A 25,071-nucleotide genomic window follows, 5' to 3' on the forward strand; every position below is an offset into this window, starting at 1 on the left:
TAGTCATACACACACACACACACACACACATGTGTAGTCAAACACACACACACACACACACACACACGTGTACTCAAACACACACCTTACCATCAACACAATCTCTTAAATGTCACTAAGTGCGTGTGTGTGTGTGTTATAGACACAGGAGTTGTATCATGTGATTGAGGATCAGAATAGCACACTGCATAAACTCAGAGAAATGACACACAACCAGCCACAACACATACAGGTGAGTGCACACACACACACACACACACATTTGCTGTCTGAATGACACTATGTCTTGTAACGTGTGTGTGTGTGTGTGTGTGTGTGTGTAGGCTGCAGGTGTTGCTGTGGACTCGTCACTCATGTCTTCGCAGAGTTCTCTGTTGTCGTGTCAGCTGGAGTTGGAAGCGAGTCGACGTGCTCACAGACTGACACAGAGACACATGGAGGATGTGACGCGCTCGCGAGACCGACTGCAGGACGACCTGAATGACGCGCTGCAGCAGAGAGAGAACACACACAAACACAACCAGGTCAGACCACAAAACACACACACATATCACACACATATCACACACACTTCACACACTTGCACATTAATTCAGTATTAACCCTTGCAGGCGCAGTGGTTACTGTGCGAAACCACCTCTTCTTTTTTCATTTATAGTTTTGCATTAGAGTTTAAAGTAGGAATGTTTCTATTTTGTGAAACTATTTGTTGTTGTTTAGTGTAAGAAAAAGAAAGTAGCACACAGGAAGTGATGTAATAGCTGTAGTTTCTCTGCAAAGTTGGGTCCTCATGGTTGATGCTGGTGTTCCTCAAATTCTGCCTGCCACTTCAACCTGGGCATTTGTTTTACACAATCCTGTACGTTTTATTGAATGAGAATTTGTAAAAAATAATTATCAAATTATACATTAATATTATTAGGTAAAATGTGGTGGTTTTGAACAGTAACCACTATGCATTTATGCAAAATAGATTGTCACATGGACAAAACATGGTGGTCACTCACAGAAAACACAAAATCACATGGAAAATGGTTCTGCTTTCTTTTTTTAGAGAGCCACACCTTCAGGTTCTTCAAGTAGTGAGAGAGAGAGAGTGCAGTGAGGAAGATGATGAGGAAGAAATGAATAGTAATGTAATGTAGGGAGATGGAGGCAGTGATACTGAGAGTAATGATGGACACCAGAATACTGTTGAAGATCAGGAGAGTGAACATAAAGATGCAGTGACCATTCTTACTCCTGAATGGCAGTCAGCATACTCGTGTGTGTTAAAAAATCACAGTAGTATTGAGACTACTCTTCCTCCCATGTAGAGATGCGAGACACATACATATGTTCTCTAAGGTCATCTTTAGTCCTTTACTGCACAGTGGTTACTTGCTGAAACTACCTAAAAAACGACCTTTAACCCAAACCCTAAAAAAACTAACCCCAGTCAGATTTTTTCATTTGTATAGCGCTTTTCACAGTACACATCGTATCAAAGCAGCTTTACAGAAGGTCAAGAATATGAGAGGAAAACTCAATAATTCAAAATCTCTTGAAAACAGAAAGTCCCGCCCCAAACTCACACCATTAATTGAGTGAAAGTTGTGTGTGTCGGCCGGTTGACATGCTCTAATATTTTTATAGCACCACAGACACAGTGTTTACAAGGTTTTATGAAATCAATCTAAGAATGGTTCATTTACAGCTGACTGTAGGGCAGGGGCAGTGGTGGCTCAGTGGTTAAGGCTCTGGGTTACTGATCAGAAGGTCAGGGGTTCAAGCCCCAGCACTGCCAAGATGCCACTGTTGGGCCCTTGAGCAAGGCCCTTGACCCCATCTGCTCCAGGGGTGCTGTATCATGGCTGATCCTGCACTCTGACCCCAGCTTAGCTGGGATATGTGAAAAAAAGAATTTCACTGTATATGTGTGATAAATAAAAAAATTACTGTATATTAAGCTGAGATAATGAGTTTTTGTAATGAGCTGATTTTTGATTGTTATGATAACAGTGTTTGTTATACATGTAAACACTCATTAAAATTAAATGTGTGTGAGTGTGTGTGTGTGTTCACAGGATCTGTGTAAGGCGCTTGAGCAGCTGCGGTCGGCGCTGCAGGTGAAAGTGTGTGAGCTGCGAGATCATGAGACGGACTCACGTGCAGAGATCACAAACAGAGATAAAACCATCTCACAGCTGCAGCAGAGATTGCAACACAAAGACACACTCATACAGGTCACACACACACACACACACACACTCATTATGGTACTTTATTCCTCTCCGTTCCTGCCATGAATTCAGCTCAATCCCTTTAACAGACAAACTCAGTTTGGATCATTTCTGTCTCGGGTGTGCTCTCTGATTTCAGTAAATTTAAGAAATTTAAGATTAAAGTTTAAAAATCTCCCATTGTAATATTTGCATATTTCTTTCTTGCATTTGTTTTCATACTGAACTGCGATTGATCTTGTATTTCTTGCGTCTATTTAACATCTTTGTAAAGACTTTGTGGTCACACAGAACTAAAGATTAAACCTGAACTTAAGTAAAACTTTAACACTATTCTGCTGCTGCTGCACAAACACTGAAATTTCATTCAGGAACAGCTGCACATCTACTGTACATTGATGTTTCTCTATTGACCGTGTCATACTGCAGAAGAAAACATACTGAAAGGTGTTTTGTGTTTGTTGTGTCAGGAGTATTCAGAACTGCTGGAGCCCCCGTCCAACTCGAGTGAACCCCGAGAGAGAGACGCATTACTGGACACGCTGAGGAGTCGCATTAAAGATAGAGACAGAGCACTGGAGGTATGTGTGAGAAACTCGAAGCACTTTCAGATATTGATATAAACACGTGTCATCACTGAGTGAGTGATCTGTGTAGTCATGATCATCAACGGGGCTGCATGCGTCCTAACCTGACTGAATGTCATACAGTATCAAGCACTAAACCTTGTAACATTTAATCATTCGGCAGATGCTTCTATCTAAAGTGATTTCAAGTGCATTCAGGATAAACATTCATCAGCACAGGTGTTTTCTGGGAATGAGCCCGTGAGATTGGCGTTGCAAGCGCCAGAAAGTTTCGTCCTATCCAGCCATGAGCTTTAACAGCATCACACGTCAGGACTTTATTGATCAATTGGTATCTATTTCTTGCAGCCCCGCCCACAGTGAAATCGCAGTGGTCCAAATTCCAGTTCCTCTTAACGGTGCATAAAACATCAAATATGTTCTGATTGACTGTTATTGTGATGTTTTATGTCACATTTCACTTTCTAAGAGGATGGAAGATTAGGACTCTGATCCTGCAGAATACACTTACATTAAGACATAAATCTGTGTGTTTGTGTGTGTGTGTTTAGCGCTCGATCGATGAGAAGTTCTACTGTCTGGAGGAGAAAGACTCTGAGGTGCGTCAGCTGCAGTTGGTGCTCCGTGAAAAAGAGCGAGATCTCGAGAGACTGCGCTGCATCCTCAACAACAATGAGGAGACCATCACGGTGTGTGTCATCATGAGCCACAATACACAAACAAACTGTGCGCTAATCTGTGATTATACACACTAACGTGTGTGTGTGTGTAGAGTTTGGATGCTGTGGTGTCCAGTAAGCAGCTGGATTTGGAGAGGATGCAGGAAGCGTGTCGGAGACTCGAGTGTTTGAAAGAGCAGAGTGACGACAAACACGCACACGCTGTACGAGAGAGAGATGACATCATTAACCAGCTACAGACAACTCTACACACACTCAACAAACAGACAGAGGTAAACACACACACACACACACACACACACACACTTCATAACAGATTACACTAACGCTACACAAAAACACAGACACCATCTCCAAACACCTGTTCAGACTGTGCACTGACTGTCTTGTGCATATTTCACACAAATCACTGGAAAACACTTGCTCATACCTTTAAACTGTAATCTGATTGGCTGATCTGACGAGAGATAAAGCATGCTCGACCTTTTCATCAGTCCGTCTGGAAACTGTGTCGTTCTGGGTTGATACAGCAAGCACTTCTGAGGATGAAATAATCATTGAATCTGTCTGTCAGGTTAGAGACATCAAATCTTTTAAAGATATTCAGTTTTGTTTGAGGCGCGTTAGTTTCACATAAAGCTACGTGCAGAACTGCAAGCTAGCATTTTTAACTCCTTTTTGTGCTGCACTTTGACTCACACATTTCCCACCATTTGTTTTCTGTGCAGTTGCTCTTAGAGATTGCCACATCATTATTTCAGTGATTTTTTTTCCACACCTGTCTATTATCATGGTATAATATAACTGAGATAACCCCACCCTCAAACATCACATAAAAACAAAACAAGCTGTGACTGATTGCTTTTACGTCAGTCTGACAGCTCTTCCTGTCTAAGTGGACATTTCGTGGCCAGTTAACGCTGCTAAAAGAGGTTTGACTTTGATGTGTGTGTCACGAACCTGTCAACTTCAGTCTGTGTGTGTTGTGTGTTTTGTGTAGGAGTTGAGGTCAGTGTTGATCGGTCAGGTGTCGTCCGCTGATGTCTTGCAGCAGCTTCAGTCTCATCTGTCTGTGAAAGAGCGTCTGTTTGAGGAAGTGATGTCAGAGCGCAGCAGACAGACACAGGAGCACTACACACAGCTGAACCAACTGCTCGACACCATCAGCGCCAGAGATCAATACACTCAGGTACAGCTGATGATGTCACACATATGATGTATATTAATCATCAGTAATACTTTGAGGAGGAAATTTGGTGCCACAGTATTTCAGCATCTTAAGGCCAAAGTATACTTCGGTTGTCCTTGTTGCTGATCGGAACGCGCACAGGATACGTGATGCAAATTTCGTCATCAGCATATTCCGTGCGCGCCCCAGAATTTCTCCACACACGGACAGTTCTTGTCTGTGCGCATTGTTGCCATATGTGCCTGCTGTTGACTGTAATAAAAGAGTATCACAAAGCAGTCGTATTGCACATGCGTCGAACGTGTTTGTATTCACTCGCAGTCAGAAGAGTTTACTATGAAAGGCAACTCTGTCAAACGGCCTCAATCTGATCCGGAATGCACAAAAACGAAGTATACACAGGCCTTTATTCACTAACCACCTGCAACCAAGTTTAACCAGATGCTCAATTAGCTGGAATAGCGCATTTAAATTAAGTCACTGGCATTATTTTCAGTGCAAACATGCCTTCTTTATATATAAATGAGTCTAACTATAGATTGCAGTTTATTCACTGTCAGTGCTTTTGTCTGCTGCCGATAGTACTGCCAGAAGAATACAGCCGGTAAAAAGACATTTATATATATTATCTATTGATTGATCACACGATGGAGATGAGCGTTATAATCGGGCATATACTGTAAATAGACATGCGCTGTGTTTTAAAGCATTGATTGAGGTGTTTAGATGGTCACTGATGTTGTACAGTCACAGTAACGTCTGCACCTTCACCTGATTTGTGTAATTTAGTGAATCAGCTTTTAAAATCTCATCGTGTGCAAATAAACAACATCAGCGGCACATTTTATCCTCAGTTTGTCCACACATAACTTCCTGGTTACCTCTCTCTCAGGATTATGGCGAGAGGTTGGGGCGAGTCATATCAGAGCGTTCGGGTCAGTTGCAGGAGTTGCGCCGGCAGCTGTCGTCACGGGAACAAGAACTGAATGAAGTGAACAGGGAGAGAGAGAGAGACCGAGAGAGAGAGAGAGAGCTGCAGAAACTTCAGAGTCTGCTGAAAGAGAAAGACAATTTCATACAGGTGACAACACACACACACACACACGAACACACACGCACACTGCCGTACGACTCTTAATGGTTCTGCAGTATATAGTGTGTATTCCGTTCACAGTATGCATGAAATACCAGAATGACCTACAAAAAACATTTGCTAAAAGTACACAACAGAGCGTACTGTATCCCACAATGCAATGTACTGAATTTGACCGCTCATTTCCAGTGAAGTGTGTTCAGTAAGTACGTACTGCTCAGTGTTCAGGGAGAGTACTTTTTATTCTGCTTACAATTAGAGTTAGCCGTTACCTTTCGACTTGTTCATCTATTGAACCTTTCATTTATCAAAAGGACGTTTTATTGATTCTAGTTTTATGGTGTTTTGCTAGATAGTTCCGCCCACTGTGAAATCTCATTGGTCCAAAATCCAGCTCTATATGTATATTAAACATGAAATATATTGTGATTGGCTGTGATTGTGTTGACAGACATTCACTGGAAACAGACTGTGTTGTGTAACGGTCAGGACACATGTTATTTTACATTAGAACTACTGATGGAAAATGTTTGTAGGTAAATGCAGTTTGTAAAGTGAAATGTAAAGTGTTGCGTGTCTGTGCAGGAGTTACTGCAGGGTCAGACTGATGCCACGTTCACCTCCACACCAGCACTGAGTGAGTGTCACATCTCACATTTCATCAGTTTAATCTGATTGATTCTGTTCATGCTGAGTGTATGTGTGTGTGTGTGTGTGTGTTTATGGTGAGCAGGTGTGTTTACAAACAGCTCAGGTGATCCTGAGATACAAGCCATCAGAGATGAACTACAGCTGACCCTCATCAAACACAGAGAGACTGAGGTAACACACACAAACACACACATATGCACACGCAAACAAACGCACACACATGCACGCTCACACACACACACACTTTAGGGTTGCGTGCTATACTGATAAATAAAAGGTATGAAGGAACCAAAAATGTTAAACTGTATGATGGCATCATTTAGCAGATTTCAGCACTGGATGACCATGTGTTGCTCTTCAGTTTTTCAGTTCACATGAGATGTGACCCGTAAAAGCAAAGTTCACTTTTAGAGCAAAAATATGTGTCTGTGTGTGTGTGTGACAGAGTGTGTGTATGTGTTTGTGTGTGTGTGTGTGTGAGAGAGAGAGAGAGTGCGCGTATGTGTATGTGTGAGAGAGAGAGTGTGCGTATGTGTGTGTGTGAGAGAGAGTGTGTGTGTATGTGTGTGTGTGAAAGAGAGTGTGTGTGTATGTGTGTGTGTGTGAGAGAGAGTGTGTGTGTATGTGAGAGAGAGTGTGTGTGTATGTGTGTGTGTGAGAGAGAGTGTGTGTATGTGTGTGTGTGAGAGAGAGTGTGTGTGTGAGAGTGTGTGTGTGTGTGTATGTGTTTGTGTGTGAGAGAGAGTGTGTGTATGTGTGTGTGTGTGTGAGACAGAGTGTGTGTATGTGTGTGTGTGTGTGTGTGTGTGTGTGAGCAGGTTTAAGTGGTTTATGAGGATTTTTTAGGTTATAAACTGGTAATTACAAGGGTATTATGCTATAAATGTGGTTTGAGGACATTCCTAGTGTCGTAGTTTGTACAGTATAAAAATCATTATGTCTATGGAGAGTCCTCATAATGATAGCTGCACCAAAATGTGTGTGTGTGTGTGTGTAGCGGGAGCTTTCAGAGTTGCGATCTGCACTGTCTGCAGGATGTGACGGCACCTCGAGCACAGATCAGCAGGTACAACAACATGTGAAATTCATAAACTCGCATGCACAGGTGTGTGTAATAATGAAGATTATAAAGTGTGTAGTAACAGTCCTGGATGCTGATTGGTCAACACAGTGTGATAGTGTCAGACACAATATAGTATCAGCTATGACGTGAAACAGCTGCACAGCACACACACTATTAACATTAGATGAGTACCGCTGATTGTGACAGATATTGATTATTGATTGTTTTATTGTTCAGTTTAGCTCTCTTTTAATACTTAAAGCTGTTCTGTGCTGATATATTTTCTGTTCATGTTTCTGCTTTTAGAAAGTGTAAATCCGGTGGGCTTCAGCAAGTGTTCAAATTTTACCCCATTCTGTAAACGTTAGACTGTGATATGAGAGGGAAACGATTCCATGATTCTAAAAATCTTTCTCTCACATGCAAGTGAATCAGTAATCAACATTTGAGCATGGATCTTGAGTGTGTAATTGCTCAGTCCGGTGTGTGTGTGTCAGTGTGTTCTGCAGCAGCTGGTGGTTGAGCAGCAGACACTGAATGAAGCTCTGAGATCTGAGAAGAAACTGTATGAGAACCTCAGACACATCAACAGTCAGACAGACGGGTCAGTCAGATCTCTGTCATTACTCACTCACCTTCATGTCGTTCCAACCCTGTATGACTTTCATCTGTAGAGAAATATGTAGAATATGATGCATGGGTCATAGGGACTACTTTTATGTATTTTAGTGCATTTATTGTGTTTTATGGACGTCATTCATTGTTATTACATGGGAATTAAAACCAGTGCATTTGTTTAAATTTTCTCTCTTGTGTTCCACGGAGCAAAGTCATGCAGGTTTGAAACAATGATGACAGAATTTTCTTTTCTGAGTATTAAGTGCATGGAATGTTGAATTGTGTAGCATCATATAAAACTTGATCCAATTGACCCTTTGCTAAACTCCGCCCCCCTTGGTTACGGTTGCTCGCTCTGACAAGCTCTGCAGAACTCCCCATTGAAATGAATGCGAGATAGTCGTAAACGCAGTTTTTGGCAAAATAGTAACATTAACAATATGAATCATATTTTTATGTGAGCTGGTATGAAGAGTGACATTTAATGCATATTTATCTGAAGGGTTTTGTAAAATAAATTGTTAAATTACACAGTAATGTGATTAACAACTGTGGAGACGGTGAATCAGAATCAAGACAAACTATTACAGTCACTTCATTTAATAGCAATTACACATCTAATAACATTAGTGTAAGTGAACAGAGCTGTTTATAACATCTCATAACACACTCATGTTGATCGCTTTTACTATGACTTGAATCAATACATAAATGAATTAACATTCAGTTATTAGCTTTAATTTATCTTGGAGTAAATGTGTCGCTGCAGATGTTGTGTTCATTTGGGATTGAGCACTGACACAGTTTAATACATAACATACTCTTCTCCAGATTTAAAGATTCTTTTTAAAAAGAAAGAAAAACACTGTGTGCATCCTGTCTGGGGAACTCGTGCCACTATTATAAATGATCCGGCAACAACGTGTTTGACATTTTTTGGATTATTTTGATAAAATCCTGCTTAAAAGTACTCAAACACACATTACTTTCATAGGTTCTCATTGGAATATAGCAAACACGTGTCAGAGTAATGGCGACCTGGCAACAGTTGCTAAGACTGATTGGTCAGGAACAGTGGTGTGCACAGACCTCAGCTGGGATGGGGCGAAAGGATAAAAAAAGGGCACTGATTTTTATTTTATTTATTTAAAGAGTAATACTTATATACTTAACTAATTTGCTTTTTGAGTATTTAAGCATTTTTCTTTTATTATAAACATCATTTTTTCCATTATTTCCTTTTTGACAGATAATAGCCTAATCTGTTATATTCCTTACAAAAAAAGCACCATATTTTACACTTTTCTGACATGGTCTGTGATAATCCCATGTTTTTGACATGTGTCATAGTAAAACCATGGTATTTTTGGAAGTATCTTGGAGTACTATGACAGTATCATGAAATATAATCATTCAGTACTATGGTATTACCCTGGTAACAGCATAGTGTCTTTGTGATAGGGCTCTAATCTTCTCTCATCTCTGCAGTCTCACTTTATCATTTCATCTCTGCTGCTTCCATTCTGACCTCATCATGGTTTTCAATGGGCAGCCCACATGTCCTAAAATGGTAATACCATGGTATTTTTCTGAAAATCTATTAGTTTAAACAAAATCTAAACTGGCTTTGGCTGAATCAGACAGCTCCTTCAGTTATGGCAGTATTGTATTAGAGACGTGTTACATTTCTATCACTGAAAACGATGCGACCGCTCTCATTATAATTAATAAAGCAGTCTACACTGCAGGTGTGTCATGTGATGTCGGAAATACAGTAAATAATCAAGTATTAATCTGTTGATGAACTTACAGCACAATACATAGTGTAACATTGCTGGCACTGCTGGCAATGATGAAGATGAAGACGATGATATGAAGATGAGAACCCAAGTGCAGTTTATTTACAAAGTGCAGTAATCCAAAAAACACTAACTTAAAAACAAAACATGGACTTGACATAACATGACTTGACTATAAGCGAGACTTAACTTGAACCAACCTTACATCAACATTCACATTCAATACTTGACAAAGGAAAACATGAGGGCTTAAATACAAGACATGGGAGAACATAAACCAATGAATAAACAGAACTCTAACAAGATAATTAAACAATGAACCAATGAAAAGACAAGACTAATAACAAAGTAATCAAACAATGAACCAATGAAAACATGACACATGAACATGGAGGGAAAACATGAAATCACATCACAAGGGAACAGGAACTAAACTTTTCAAAATAAAAGACATTAATCAACAAAATACTCATGACACATAGACTGGACATTTTATCTGACATGTTGGTTAGCATTTATATTTCTGCACAGCCACAATACTAACTATATGATCATAAATAAACACAAGCAATACAAGCAAGGTCATTTCTGGATTTAAAAGTATTAAATTATTGTTGCATCAAAAATGAGTTCCAAGTATGTAAACATGTTTAGTTACATATTATGAATTATTCATGTTAGCTGCCCTGCAGACAGAAAATAAATGAGGAAATTACCGTATGCTTGCTCTTGAGTCACTTAAATAATAATATATAAACATGTTTTGGGATACTTTTGACGTTCTGTGCTGAAATAGAAATGATTAAATGAATGAATAACTGCTCCAAATTGATGTTGTTTTAAAGACTTTATGATGCATACAGGCATTATAACAACTCTTAATTTACTGATAAATTAGAAGTGTTCAATTTCCATAACTTATGAAATATGATTATTTACTGTACACAAAACTGTCAAACATACGGTCAAATCACCGTGCTGATCGGAGAGTTCGGAGAGCGCGTGCTGTTAAATGCACTTAAGCTTAATTTTCTTTAATACCTCCAGTGATTTACAAAGAAACCTCATAATAACACATTATTACTGTTATTGTGAGATTATGATGAGATTTTAATTTGGTTTTATTTAACTGTTTTAATTTAATTATTTAAATTTCTACTTTTTTTCTGGACGACCAGAAGGGCACCTGTAGATTTGTGAATGAAAGGGGCTTGTGCCCCTGCTGCCCCCGTTCTGTTCACGTCACAGGTCAGAAGCACTTTTTTAAGGTGGGGCTTAGCGAAGGGTCAATTGTGCCATTTCATTCCAACACAAAGAAAATGTCAAGATGTCGAATTGTTTTGGCAAGAAACACTAAATTTGAACCTGTGATTTTATCAGTTTGTTGTTTCACAGAGAAATTGACATTGTGATTTTCTAACGTGTCTGTTGTGTCGCTGGACTCTATTAGTGTGGAGAAGACCCGCGCGTTACACACTGAACTGGACTCGATTCAGGTGCTGCGCGAACAGCTCGAAGACGTCCTGACACGGACCCGAGAGAAGGCGCTGGCACTGGACCGGGCAGCGCTGGCACAGGTGGACTATGGAGGTGGGCACGGCAGCGTTTGGCCCGCTCATACTAACTCTGTATCAACCAATAACTGATTGTTGAAATGCTCTGAGCATGAAAAAACATTCACTCATAACAAGCAAGAACTCTCATTTGTTTGTATATTTCTTGTGTGCGTTTGTGTTCTTCATATTTCTATTACTCTTCTGGTGGAATTGTTGTTGATTTCGATTCATCGAGTGAATGACGTTTCATATTAATGTTGATTTGTCTGTCATTCATTATTTTGAGTTTGATGTTCACACACTCGAGGTCTTTTTCACACAAGAGACATTCACCTCTGCTTTATGAAAATATAATATATACTGTTAGTGTGCATTTGCTGAATGCTTGATCCTACAGAAATACATAATGAGTTTATTAACTGTCCACAGTGGCTAAATACAGTCCTGCGTGTGAAGAGTCGAGATGCACTGATGTGGAGATCTTTGGGCCGAAACGATTGTGATATTTTGTCACTTATTTGAACTATTTGAACTGTTGTCATCAGATCACAATTTTGCTTTTGAAATACACTTCAACACAAACTTTAAAATGTTCCGGTCATAAATATATTTTTAACAGGCCATGCAACTGTAATTTTATTCATATATATATATATATATTTTTTGTTTGTATGACAGAATTATTGAGCTATTTTTTCTTTGCATATTTGCATGGACAGCACGTGTCCCTCGCAGCATCATATGATTCTGAAAACATGCACTCGTGTTGCTGTTAATGTGAGTCATTCTGTTTATCAGTGATTCACAACCAGTGGGAAAAAAATTAGATTTTGTTGTACCTATAAAACAATTGCGATTTTAATTTGAATGATCCCAATCTCGATTCTTTAATCTCAAGATCAATCTTTTAATATGTAAAGTTAAGCAGCGAGATCTTTCAGTGTTGAGAAAGTTGTTCTGTGTAATGTGTGTCTAAAGACGAGAACACAATCCATTTGTCATTGAATAATGTCTCTTTTAATAACATTTCTGTTCTTTACAGTCAGTTGTTGATTTAATTCTAATCACACATAACACAGATGTGGTAAAGAAGCTCTCGTTAATGTGCACTCAATCGAAACACTTCTGTGACGCTCGCTGAACTGTTCTGTTATTACACATTAATAGGTTTTTGGTTGAAAACACATTGATTTGGTAATGTTTACATCTCTCATTCACACTGGAATGGCACTGAGAACAGAGACTTTTGAAAACCCTCTTCATAAGCACATACTTTGGAAAATAATGAAGTTAGGAAAGTGAAAACTGAGTTTTCAAACTTAATTTGTGTGGACGTGGCATTAAAGAGACAGTACCATTTTGCATGTAAACTATAAACATACATATAAACGTATATATATATATATATATCTGTGTGTGTGTGTGTGTGTGTGTGCAATTTCAAGACATTTATTGATGGAATACATGGAATTTGTACATTTTTTAAAAAGCTAAAGTTTATCATAATTTATGTTGAAAAACTAATGATAAAACACAATTTGTAAAATGTATGTTTCATAATGCACTAAGTTAGAAGGTCCCCTGTACAGTAGCTTTAGGTGAAATATAATTTCTTTCATACGTAAGCAAAATGGACATTATAACTGAAATATGCTGAAATTAATCAGAATTAAATTAGAATCCAATCAAATCGAGAGCTTGTGAATCGGAATGAAATAATTTAATCTTTGTCAAAACACAACCGTAATTTAGATGTCAATAGATCAACCCAATACTGATTGATAGATAATAATCAATATTAATGATAACCTTGAATGATATTTACCCTTTGGTACACATTTTTGCTTTTTGTGTGGATGAAGGGGTTAAAAAATCACTTCTGTATATCACAGCCTGTGAGTCGCCACATAAAGTTCTGGAGAAAAATAAAGTATCCTAAATGAATTTTCCACAGTGGATCAAGTTGTGTGAGTTGCGTTCACTCGTCAGAAGGGAAGAACTGTGCGTGTGTCAATAAAAACATCACTTCCATCATTATTAGACAGTCGTAAAAGAGCGTTAGAATATATCTGATTCGCTTCACTTACATCAGTTAAAAATCAGCAGGTCAGACTGTTGTGAGATGCAACACAACAGCCAACGATGTAGTAGGTCTTTATTGAGTAAATTATAAGCAGAAAAAGCTCATTGTGACCCTGTTCAAAACAGCAAATGGAATAAGTAATATTAATAATCAATCTGCTTTTTTATACAGGACTGTTTTATTGCTGTGGCTGATATTCCACTGGTTTTAATTTGATGACTGACTGGTAAATATCAGTAATGATCCATCGGTGCATCTCTAGTCAAGAGTAGTGCAGTAGTTTTGTGCTGGAGTTAAAGAGCAATAAAGTTTTTTTTCATGTTAAATGACTGTAAACAAGATCTACAACACAAACTGTACAGACAGATATTTCAGTGCCAAACGAGACTTTACTGCATCATTCACGCTGCTTTATTCCTGGTCATGGAGAAAAAAAAAAAAAAAATGATTTAATGTACTTGAAGATAAAAAGAAATAAATCTCACCAGATTTGTTGGCAAGAATTCTTTTTTTGTATTTTATTTCCTTTTTATTATCAGTGTTTTGAACAATGAGAAATCATTCTGAATCATACTTTGGAAAAGAGAATAGATCATTTCTCAAGCATCCACATTTCTTCCTGTGATTTTTAGAAAGCATGAATGCATTTGACATGTCAATCATTACAGGTGAGTATTTAGACTGTAAAACTGAGAGAATAAATCACACGCACCACTTCAGATTCAAATGAAGTTTAGCATTGCAGAGATCCTTAAACATGATATGAAGAGTTTGTGAACACAACAGCAGCTCGTTCACTCGTGCATGTGGAGCGTTCATTTACTGTACATCACATGTCTGCATGCCTGTGACTGTGTGTGCAGACAGAAAATCAACCTGTGATGTAAAATAACAGGTAAACTACTCTTTAATGTGGTATTGTGACAGTCAACTGTGATATCTGTCCTTTGATAAAATATGAAAAACTACAAGTTATGAACATTTTCAAGGCTGTATTACAACAGTTCACAATTATTCCTCTCATATCTGCCACAAGTAACCTAAAGCAAACTCCCAGCATTATCACATAGAGCTTCTGATTTCTAATTAAATTAATGGATGGTAATTAACCCACACCTGTCACTCATTCACAGTTAGCATTCATTTTGACATGTCTTCCTGATGTTTCTGTATGCACATGCCAACTAAACCATGTAAATGTCTGAATCCCATCTTTATTATCTAAAAGTCAAATTGAAGCTTTTCTTTAATGTCGTTAATCACATTTCCAGAGTCCTACAAATGACAAACAACAGTAGAAATATAAATGACATGATGTGTATCAGTGCAGTTTCTAATTACGGACAATTAAACATATTCAGGATATTTTGCTGGTATCTTGATTTAGATTACGCATGACTCATTGCCAAATAATCTATAAGCATCAGTGTGTTACTTTAAAAAAAGAGAGAGAAATCCCAGTTTGTGCTGTTGAGTTACACAACATATACTGTACACTAGCATTCAAACGTTTGGACACACCATCTCTTTCTTTATTATGACTATTATCCACATGTTGGAATAACAGTAAAGTCATCGAAACTGTGAAACAACACAAATGACATTGTGAAACATTTAGTAAATGAAATGAAGGCTGTGTTGTATTTTCTGTTGTTGTTTGTGTAGATTCTGTTCTTTCTCTTTATCAGCTTCATGGGGTGCTTCACACTACTGAAGGAGTTCATGTGTGTGCGGGACACTTGAGCACCGCTGCACCTTCACTTTGTGCCAAAATAAATAAAAAGTTTCTAAAGAAATTCATTCATAGGCACATTTAATATTTGTCTGTAAAACTAATTTCAAGCATTTCAGCATAAGCCTTTGAAAAAAAAAAAAGTTTTTTTAAGACCACAAGAAACAAATTCACTCAAGTGTGTCTGAACTTGTGACTCGTAGTTTATGGACAAACTGAAGTGAGCAGATTTCAAGTTAATCCAGTTAATATTATATTCTCATGGACTGATATTGCTGTTATTTGTGGCAGTTGAATATACTGTAAACAATAACTCTGCTAGTGTTGTAAAATTACAGTAATCTCTCTCTTTTAATGGAAACTCAGATTATATAACTGTGATAGTGGAGCAGAATGTGACTTTAACATTCACCACAATTCACCATGTGTCCAATTTCACCATCTCTTATTTTCATCCTTTTTAACCATTATTTGGCCAAATTTTCTATTTCTATTCTTTAGTCACCCCTTTTAATTTTCTTCATCAATAACGCTGTTTTTCCCTTGTTTTTGCACTGTTTTATCTGTATGCCCATCAGCTGAAAACACTGTGGCTGTACGAATGTACAACTATTTGTCAAGCCAATAAAACCCTTTAAAACTGATTAAATTGAGAGAGAGCAAGAGAGAGAGTGAGACAACAATAGAAAAGAGATGATACATGAGAAATAGACACAAATATATAAAGTAAATGTGTGTGTAAGAGTTTCAGGAGTCTTATAGTGTCTGTTGTGCTTCATTGTAGAGACCAGCACTAATGATGATGATGATGATGATGATGATGAAGATCAGGACAGCAGTGAAGAGTTCACAGACAGTATAGAAGATGATGACACAAAACTTACAGCTCAGAGTCTCATGAATACACAGGTAACAACAGTCGAATTTTTCACTGTTTCAGTGTATTTTGTGTGTTTGAGGACAGTTTGTAATGACATGTTATTAATCATTAGGGGCCAAACACTGAAGATATCTGTTAGTGTTCTTCTTATTATTACTCTTCCGCATTTGAAGTCTATAGCAGCCCATAGAACCGTACATAGGAGAGTTATGAAATTTAGCACACTGATAGAGGACTCTCTCAAATGTAACTGACCTAAATTTGGGGTCTCTAACTCAAACCTTCTAGCACCACCAACTGTTCAAAATTACGTACATTTCGGCATATAACTTTTGGTACCATATGGCCTAGAAATTTTTTTTTCCCTCTGATTACTTGGGTCATGCCGCATCTCAGTATGTCGCTTCGTTTTTGAGCTCTGCCCACTAAATTTTCTGCCATTTTGAATTTTCTGAAAACCTACTTTTTGTAACTCCTCTAAGACGGTATGTCCGATTTGCTAGAAGTTATGATAGACCGACCGTTCTTGAATAAGGCTTCAACGAATTCAACCACGAGCATGCCAAAATGGACGTGAGGCTCCGCAATGCATTAGCTTATTGACAAAACTTTTATCACAAGCATTACCTGAGGGTACCTGCACAGTTTCGGCACAGTGCCATCTAGTGGTCAAGAAATATGAAAAATGGCTATTTTGGCTTATAACTTTTGAATAGTTTGGCTTAAAATCACTGGTCTCTTTAGATTCCTTGGAGCATACTGAGTCGAACGATATCCAATTTTGCTATGTCAGCCATATTGAGCGTCAACCATTTTGTATTTTGTCTTAACTTGTTGCATATTACAAATGCATTGGAAAATATTGATGACATCATCTCCTGTTCAGGAGCATATACATGTTTTTTGTCCAATCAAATTGTAGAATGAGAATGTCCCTCAGACACTGACCTGCAGGTAGCAAATCGTTTGGTGGACTGTGACGTAAACTAAAGGCTGTTGTTTTTTTTGTTTTTTGTTGTTTTTTTTTAACTTGGATAAGCCCAATTTCCTGTTTCAATAGCAAATATGTCAACACAGTAAGAAAAACTGGCATTTTATGAAGTTGGGTAGTTTCTCGGTTATGAAAGCTCAGAGCTTCATGTGTTCTCACAGAACGTGGGGATGAAGAGGGCCATATTGTCCCAGAATGCATCAGCGGGTGACGAGGTGGAGCAGAGAATGAGAGAGACGAGTGAAGAGAAGAGACAACTGACCAGTGCTGGTTACTGCACACACTCTCACATCAGGTACAACATCATCACATTAAAGTGCATGTCATGAGGAATCAAATATACAAAGAGTTTATTGTACAATGAAAACAGACTGTAACCTTCACAATTCAAAACTTCCATCTCTCCTTATTGTGATGAGAGTAAAATGTGATGTATGTAAAAGCTTGTGCTGTGTGTGTGTGTGTGTGTGTGTGTGTGTGTGTGTGTGTGTGTGTGTGTGTAGGGCCTGCGCTCTTCAGATCCTTCTGAAGGATCATAACCTTACAAATGAGCAGCTGAAGTTTATTTTGAACAAGATTAACAATGTAATGCAGCTGCACAAAGAGGCTGTTATTGAAGGATGAGGCACTTAAAAACTATATTGAACCCCACAGCAAACCCACAGCTCGTGGCAAATTGCTGCTACTCATTTTACATGTGAAGGGGGCATTTCTTAAAGTCACTGGTGCATAAAACAGCCTGTTGAATTGTAAAAATAATTTTTATTCGAATGGTGTTTCTCACAATAAGCATAATTTAAAAGCAGTATGATAAATGTACAAATGCCAATATGCATGAAATTTTACTAACATTATAAGTGGACTTTAAAATGGATGAAAACAATGTTCAATTCATTAAACCTTCTTTGTTTTGCCAAATTTTCATGTAATTTGGTATCATTGCTCTTGTAGGAACACTCTACCAAATATGTATGAAGAAAGTGCAGCACTGAATCAGAATGAAACTGGATTAGAATCTATAGGTGAATTGGAATCTGGATTAAAATCTGGATTAAGTGCGGATGATAAGGTACCTGTGAGGTGTCGAGGGTTGGAGGAGAGTGAAACAGATCGGCTGAACTGCAGTGAAACTTTGAGATCTTGCCGTACGCTCCCACAGGAAGAGGAGGAGGAACAGGATGATGATGATGATCGGGCTCCTCAGGTCAAGCGTCGCCCCCCTCCTGTGAAGATCAGGGAGGGACAGTTGAAGAGACGTTGCACCAGACCGCATTCCCTTGACCTCGGAGCATTGCTGTCACACAAACCTGCAGCTAATCACAACACACACGTGAGAGACCATACCAAATTAAATTATCTTTTGAATCGTTAAGGTTACAAACAAAATTATTTTTGCATCTGATTACTTTCCACCTGATGATTCCAGTGGACCTCTTACATTAAAACTCTGTCCATTATAGTAGCTGCCGTCTTGGATTATGACATTTATGGTTTTATATTTTGTCCGATTTGCTCAAACAGTGGCTCAAAATAATCTCCAAAACTGTAGGGTATTCTTCTATGTTTTAAGGCTATTTGATCACAATGCTATCTGTAGGCAACATTAGCTTAGCATGCTAATTGGTGAGCATGCTAACCAATGCTTTTGTTTACATGTACATTTACATTTAGTCATTTAGCAGACACTTTTATCCAAAGGGAATTACAAATAAGGAACATAAAAAACAATTTGTCATACAAAATACAACAATATATGCAGTATCGCACTGCCAAGTTCTCACAGTGGCTGGAGGAGTAAAGAGGCTAGCGCAGAAGGAAGAGACAGACAAGGATTTTTCTTTTTTTTGTATCTATTTTTTTTTTTATTGTTAAATAGTAAGTGTATTTAGTGTGGATTGGTTAAGTGCTCACGGAACAGATGTGTTTTCAGCTGTTTCTTGAATGCTGAGATAGTTTCAGGAGATCGTGTGGAGGTTGGAAGCTCATTCCACCACTCCAGAGGAACAGAGATAGTGAATGATCATGAAATGGACTTTGTGCCTCTTTGCGATGGGACCACCAGGCGCCGCTCATTCATTGACCGCAGAGAGCGAGTTGGGACATAGACCTGGAGGAGTGAATTGAAGTAAGAGGGTGCTGTTCCAATGGCAGTTCTGAAGGCCAGAGTCAAAGCCTTGAATTTGATGTGGGCAGCTACTGGCAGCCGTTGGAGTGAAAACAAGAGTGGGGTGACATGAGCCCCCTTTGGCTGAATGGACCATCTGCAGTGGCTTAATTGTGCTAGCTGGCAGACATGGCATTACAGTAGTCCAGTCTTGAGATGACCAGAGCTTGGATCAGGAGCTGTGTAGCATATTCAGACAGGAAAAGTCAGATTTTTCTAATGTTGTAAAGCATGAATCTGCAAGACCGGGTGGTTGTTGAAATGTTGGCAGAAGAGTTAAGCTGGTCATCCACCACCACTCTCAAGTTCTGGGCTGTCCTGGTTGGCGTTAGCGTAGTTGAACCAAGATGAACTGAGAGGTTGTGGTCAACAGACAGGTTGGCTGGGATCACAAGAAATTCTGTCTTGGCAAGGTTGAGCTGTAGGTGACGTTCCTTCATCCAGGTCGAGATCTCAGAGAGGCAGGCAGAGATACGAGCTGAGACGGTGGGGTTGTCTGGCTGGAGCGACAGGTAGAGCTGCGTATCATCTACTTAGCAGTGGTAGGAGAAACCATGTGCCTTAATGATAGGTCCAAGTGATGTAGTGTAGATCGAGAAGAGGAGGGGTCCAAGCACTGATCCCTGAGGAACACCAGTGGTCAACTGGTGTGACTTGGACACCTCTCCTCTCTAAGTGACCTAGAAGGATCTGCCTGTGAGGTATGTCTCAAACCATCCAAGCATAGTTCTTGTGATGCCCAGGTCAGAGAGAGTGGACAAGAGAATCTGGTGGTTCATTGTGTCAAAAGCAGCAGACAAGTCAAGGAGGATGAGGACAGATGATTTGGAGTTAGCTCTCGCCAGTTGCAGGGTTTCAGCTACTGACAAGAGAGCAGTCTCCGTTGAGTGTCCCTTTTTGTGTGCTCACTCTGATCTTGTCATGTCTCTTTGGCAATTTTGAGATATGTCAACTGAGTGGCCCAGTGGTTAAAGCATTGGAATACTGCTCAAAAGGTTGAGTTTGAGTCCAGCAAGGAACGGTTTTACAATTTTTACTTCTGTTGACCTTTGAGTCTTCATCAGCAGCCAAATCACCCTGTAGATCTAGACTGGTTACCCACTGAAGCTAAGCAGTGTTGAGCCTGGCTAGTACCTGGATGGAAGACCTCCTAGGGAAAACTAAGGTTGCTGCTGGAAAAGGTGTTAGTGAGGCCAGCAGGGGGTGCTCACCCTGCAGTCCGTGTGGGTCCTAATGCCCCAATACAGTGACGGGAACACTGTACTGTAAAAAGGCACCGTCTTTTGGATGAGATGTGAAACCGAGGTCCAGACTCTCTGTGGTCATTAAAAATCCCAGGGCACTTCTTGTAAAGGGTAAGGGTGTAACCCTGGTGTCCTGGCCAAATTCCCTTCTTTGGCCCTTATCAACCATGACCTCCTAATAGTCCCCATCCATTAATTGGCTGTATCAGTCTACTCTCTCCTCTCCACCAACAGCTGGTGTGTGGTGAGCATACTGGCACACTATGGGTGCCGTCGCATCATCCATGTGGATGCTGCACACTGGTGGTGGTTGAGGAGAGTCCGTTGTTCATTATGTAAAGCGCTTTGAGAGTAGTATCAGAAAAATTTATATAAATTTAACATTTAACATTTCATAATTCACTGCATTAATCCTGCTTCAATTCAAAACCTCTTTTTCTGTTGTATCTCAGCAATCATTTTGTACTCTCAACTTTGAATGTCTCTTTGACATCATGAAAACTTAATGATGTGTGGCACAGTGGTTAAAGTGCTGGGCTACAGTACAAAGTTTTATCTGCTGATCTGCAGCCCTTTGCATTGTGTTTAATGAATGTTTAAAGTCAGTTCATTCTTATTTGTATAGCGCGTTTTGCAATGCATATTTTTTCAAAGCATCTTTACAGAAAATCATACTGCAATAAGCCAACAGAAACAGCTTTATAGAAAGTTGTGCCCTTATGTCTTTGTCATGCCTTGAGGCTAAAGGTCTTGGCCCTGGATTGCTGCATGCTTCTATATTTTTCATTTGATTTTGGGAAGAAATTTGAACCAGGCATATTTTATTGAAATTCACAAAGTTAATGCAATCTCATTGAAAAGTTCATTGAATTTATACAGAAAGTCCTTTGTAATGTCCAAATGGAGGTAAAAGTGTCGATCACTTAGAGTGTTTTATGCCTCTGAATCAGAATGTGCAGCTGGAGCACGAGGTGGAGAGAGACGGCTCGGGGTCGAGCACTGGACGAGGAGGTGGAGTCACTGGGTTCTGGCAGCATGTGGAGGCAGGGCTTCGGGAGCAGGCAGAGGGTCTCCGTAGTGACCTCGCCATGAGTCGTCAGGAGAGCCACGAGCTGCACGAGAGACTGATGGTTTCTGAAGCTACCGTACACGCGCTGAATGAACAACTAAAAGACTACAGAGAACTACTCAGTGAGGACACACACACACACCTTTCAGGATGTCTTATTTTAAAGGGGTCATGACATACTCTTTATCATTTTATTATCTTCTCTGAGGTCCACTGATTATGTTATTAAAGTTTTTTTTGCACCAAAACAGTCATAATTTAGTAATAAATGATAATTTTCCAACCTGTTTCTGGCCCTCTGTCTAAAACGCTTGGTTTTGGCCTAAGGGCCTTTTTTAAACTTCAATGTAAATGACCAATGTTAGGATTGGCTAACATCGTGCAGCCCCCTCGAAAACAGTGATATTTGAAACACAATCAGAAGAGAATGAACAAGCTCCACATCATTATAAAACTAAATGTCATGGTTTACACATAAAGCACATCCAACATATTTCATCTGAATATATTAAACTATTCACTCAAGCACATCAGCACCATAAACTATCAAACAGTCATGACATTTGAAATATTCATCAATGAAATTGTTTACCTACATTTTGCTTTCTGGTCCAATAGTGCTTTTAACTGCCCCATCCTTCGATAACAGTTCCTTTGCAAAGCTTGAATCGTATTATGACTGGTTTACAAGCAATCCATGCTGATATGAGCAGAAAGAAATGCAAATACATAGTCCAAAGCACAGTGAACAAGACGTACATACATACAGCATCATCCTGCACTGATGGGCACATTGCCGAAAACGCATCACAACGGTCAAAGACATCCATCTAGTGCATGTTTACATACACCAACATTTAAAATTAGAACAGATGAGCTTGAGAAAGCATCCAGGATGCGTTTTGTGCTCAAAACAGCAAGAGCAGCTCAGCTGAATGAAACAGAATGGGGAGTTGTAATTTGACACATCATCTTTTAAAAGTGGCGCGAGATACATGGCAACGTTTAAAGTCATCTGTCTAGTGCATGTTTATATACAAAAATAATTCAAAGTAGTCCAGATGCGTCTTCTTTGGTGTTGAGGAATAGTTAGTAGGCCACACTAGGCCTGTCTGTCCCTTTAGAGCTCCTTGGTCTGTCCTGCTCTCTCTCTTGTTTACGAACTGAGTGCCAGTGGGCGGGGCCAAGGTTGCGATGATGTAAAGTAGACGTTGATGTTGTTGCTGTAGAGGCGGTCTTGAATTAATGGACCCCTAGTGACGTAGGGAAGTCACGGAAGTAGAGAATAAGCAGTTTTTTCAGCTTGGTTTCAATAAATACTTTTATTGCACTGGGGATTAAGTTCTGAAATTTACAGCATGTTTTATAGTAGAATGACCTCTAACATGTCAAAATATCAAGTAAAAATTGATTCCTCATGACATATCCCCTTTAATCAAGATAATAATATGTACTATTCCATACACTAAGCCTAACTCTTGCACAAGTCTTGTTACAACAGTAGATTTAATGTTTCAGCCCATTTATGAGCATTTGAAATAGTGATGACCAGCTCAGTCAATATTTGTCAAGTTTTGATTAGGGATTTCTTGGGCTTTACAAATACGGTGAAACAAGTGCACCTGTAAGTAGTGGTCGGCTGATGTGTTTTTTAATGGCTAATACTCATATGTGGACAGCAAGGTGGCTGATGGCAGAAATATACTATAATTTAATGTTCACAAATAAGATCTACACAAAATTGCTGAATTTAAATAAAACCTTAATTTATGCTACATTTTCTCAACATTAACTAAGAAATATTTGAAAATGTACACTATCTATTGAAAAGGCTGTGGTAATGTTTATTGTAGATTTGTGAACTGACACTGTCCGGAGTGATGACATCTATTAATCACTCAAGTGGACTCAGTTATCGGCAGATGAATGGCTCTTTCACTGCCTGTAAATCATGTTGTGTGATATTGTGTGTGTTTCAGCGGAGAGTGCCGTACAGCATGACAGTAAACACGTGCAGGTGGATCTACAGGATTTGGGTTATGAAACGAGCGGTCGCAGTGAGAATGAAGCAGAGAGAGATGATATCAGCAGCCCAGGTGCACATCACAATATAACACACCTATAACACACCTGCACTCCATACATCATATCATGTGTTATGGCATTCAGGGCGCTTATTTAAAAAATACACTACAGTTCTGTTTACACCTGGTGTCAAGATGCGTCTTGGGAGATCTGATCATGAGTGTTTAGTGATTCATTACTGTTCAGATGTGACACATGCCTCAGATGTGTCTCGTCCACCTCTGAATGTGGTTTAGGTGATCTGATCACAAAACGTTTCGGACCCCGTTTACACACTGAACACTTGTGATTGGATCTCCTGAAACACATCTTAATACCAAACAGGGCCGCAGCTGTATGATGTTCTGCAGATTTTTTCAATCACAAACTTGAGAAACATTCACCATGTGTTGAAATCAACTGAAATATCTTCTGCGTGTCACTGCAGCAGCCGCAGCTCACGCGCTTGATTTCTGCTCGTCTGTTTGTCAGAGTTTGAGGAGTTGCAGACGTGCGTCTCTCCCTCGGGTTCGGGGAACAGACGCTGCGGTTGGCACGGCGACAGTGATGGCACTCAGTTGGATGATGCTTCCTCACTGCAGCGTTTGGTGCAGGACCTGCGCGGGCAGCTCTCTCGCTCTCATAAAGTGATCCGTGGCCTGCAGCTGCGCGTCCGCTCGCTCTCTGCCACCTCTGACTACGGCTCCAGTCTGGAGCGCACGCCGCGTAAGGTAATGCTCTGATGCTGAAATATGTCACAGGAGAAATGATGTCCCTTATATAGAGAACTGTTGATGAACTAGAATCAGTTTTAATGGAAAAGTACAATTGATTATGTGATATTAGTATTAATTTATAACAGAATAACCAACCCACAACAAACTTTAAAACCAGTTAATGTTGTAGGTGCTACAGCTAACCTCTGTAAACTTTTAAAGTTTATTTCATATAAAATTATGCTCTATATTACATAATATTATATAATGTGGTGGGGTGGAGTGAGCAAGAGACAAACACAATGGGTGTGGTGTCAGGCCTCGGAGAGGTGTTTATTTTAAATAATTAACAACATGAAAAGTTCAAAAGGGGAATTAGTGTCCAAAGGAAAGGGGGAATCTGGTATGAGGCACGAGGGGTGGTGGCTTCTGTGGTGGCCTGTCTTCCTAGGGGCCACAGCGAGGGTGAGGGGAAGGCGGCACGGCACCTTATCCTGTCGGCTGCGATGCGGCATGAATTACATGGGATGCCGTGGGGTCTGGGGTGCGGGTCCGGCGGCGCATCTTACTCGGCTGTTACCCTCCCCGCTCTGCTCCTGGAACTGCACGGACACCAGTGTGTGCACACAAGGAGATATAAGCCAGCTCTATACAAGCGGTGATGAGTCTC

General features: G+C 39.6%; 1 protein-coding gene across 6 annotated transcripts in view; it reads left to right on the plus strand.

Moving 5' to 3' along the window:
* Positions 1-25,071, plus strand: part of LOC127441319 (myomegalin-like) — a 133,123-nt gene that overhangs the window by 51,293 nt on the left and 56,759 nt on the right. For 5 of the 6 annotated variants that reach the window (XM_051698579.1, XM_051698575.1, XM_051698577.1 and 2 more), the window contains 19 exons: positions 143-232; positions 324-524; positions 2,067-2,225; positions 2,693-2,803; positions 3,361-3,498; positions 3,582-3,761; positions 4,490-4,678; positions 5,571-5,759; positions 6,357-6,408; positions 6,505-6,593; positions 7,420-7,488; positions 7,983-8,089; positions 11,353-11,492; positions 16,058-16,182; positions 17,306-17,439; positions 18,096-18,474; positions 21,503-21,743; positions 23,601-23,717; positions 24,178-24,416. In XM_051698579.1, coding sequence (XP_051554539.1) covers positions 143-232; positions 324-524; positions 2,067-2,225; positions 2,693-2,803; positions 3,361-3,498; positions 3,582-3,761; positions 4,490-4,678; positions 5,571-5,759; positions 6,357-6,408; positions 6,505-6,593; positions 7,420-7,488; positions 7,983-8,089; positions 11,353-11,492; positions 16,058-16,182; positions 17,306-17,439; positions 18,096-18,474; positions 21,503-21,743; positions 23,601-23,717; positions 24,178-24,416 — 2,949 coding nt within the window. The remainder of the gene's footprint in view (positions 1-142; positions 233-323; positions 525-2,066; positions 2,226-2,692; positions 2,804-3,360; positions 3,499-3,581; positions 3,762-4,489; positions 4,679-5,570; positions 5,760-6,356; positions 6,409-6,504; positions 6,594-7,419; positions 7,489-7,982; positions 8,090-11,352; positions 11,493-16,057; positions 16,183-17,305; positions 17,440-18,095; positions 18,475-21,502; positions 21,744-23,600; positions 23,718-24,177; positions 24,417-25,071) is intronic. The other variant, XM_051698576.1, reaches the window with a different exon arrangement.

This window comes from Myxocyprinus asiaticus, chromosome 5 (genome assembly GCF_019703515.2).
Source record: "Myxocyprinus asiaticus isolate MX2 ecotype Aquarium Trade chromosome 5, UBuf_Myxa_2, whole genome shotgun sequence".
NCBI lineage: Eukaryota > Metazoa > Chordata > Actinopteri > Cypriniformes > Catostomidae > Myxocyprinus > Myxocyprinus asiaticus.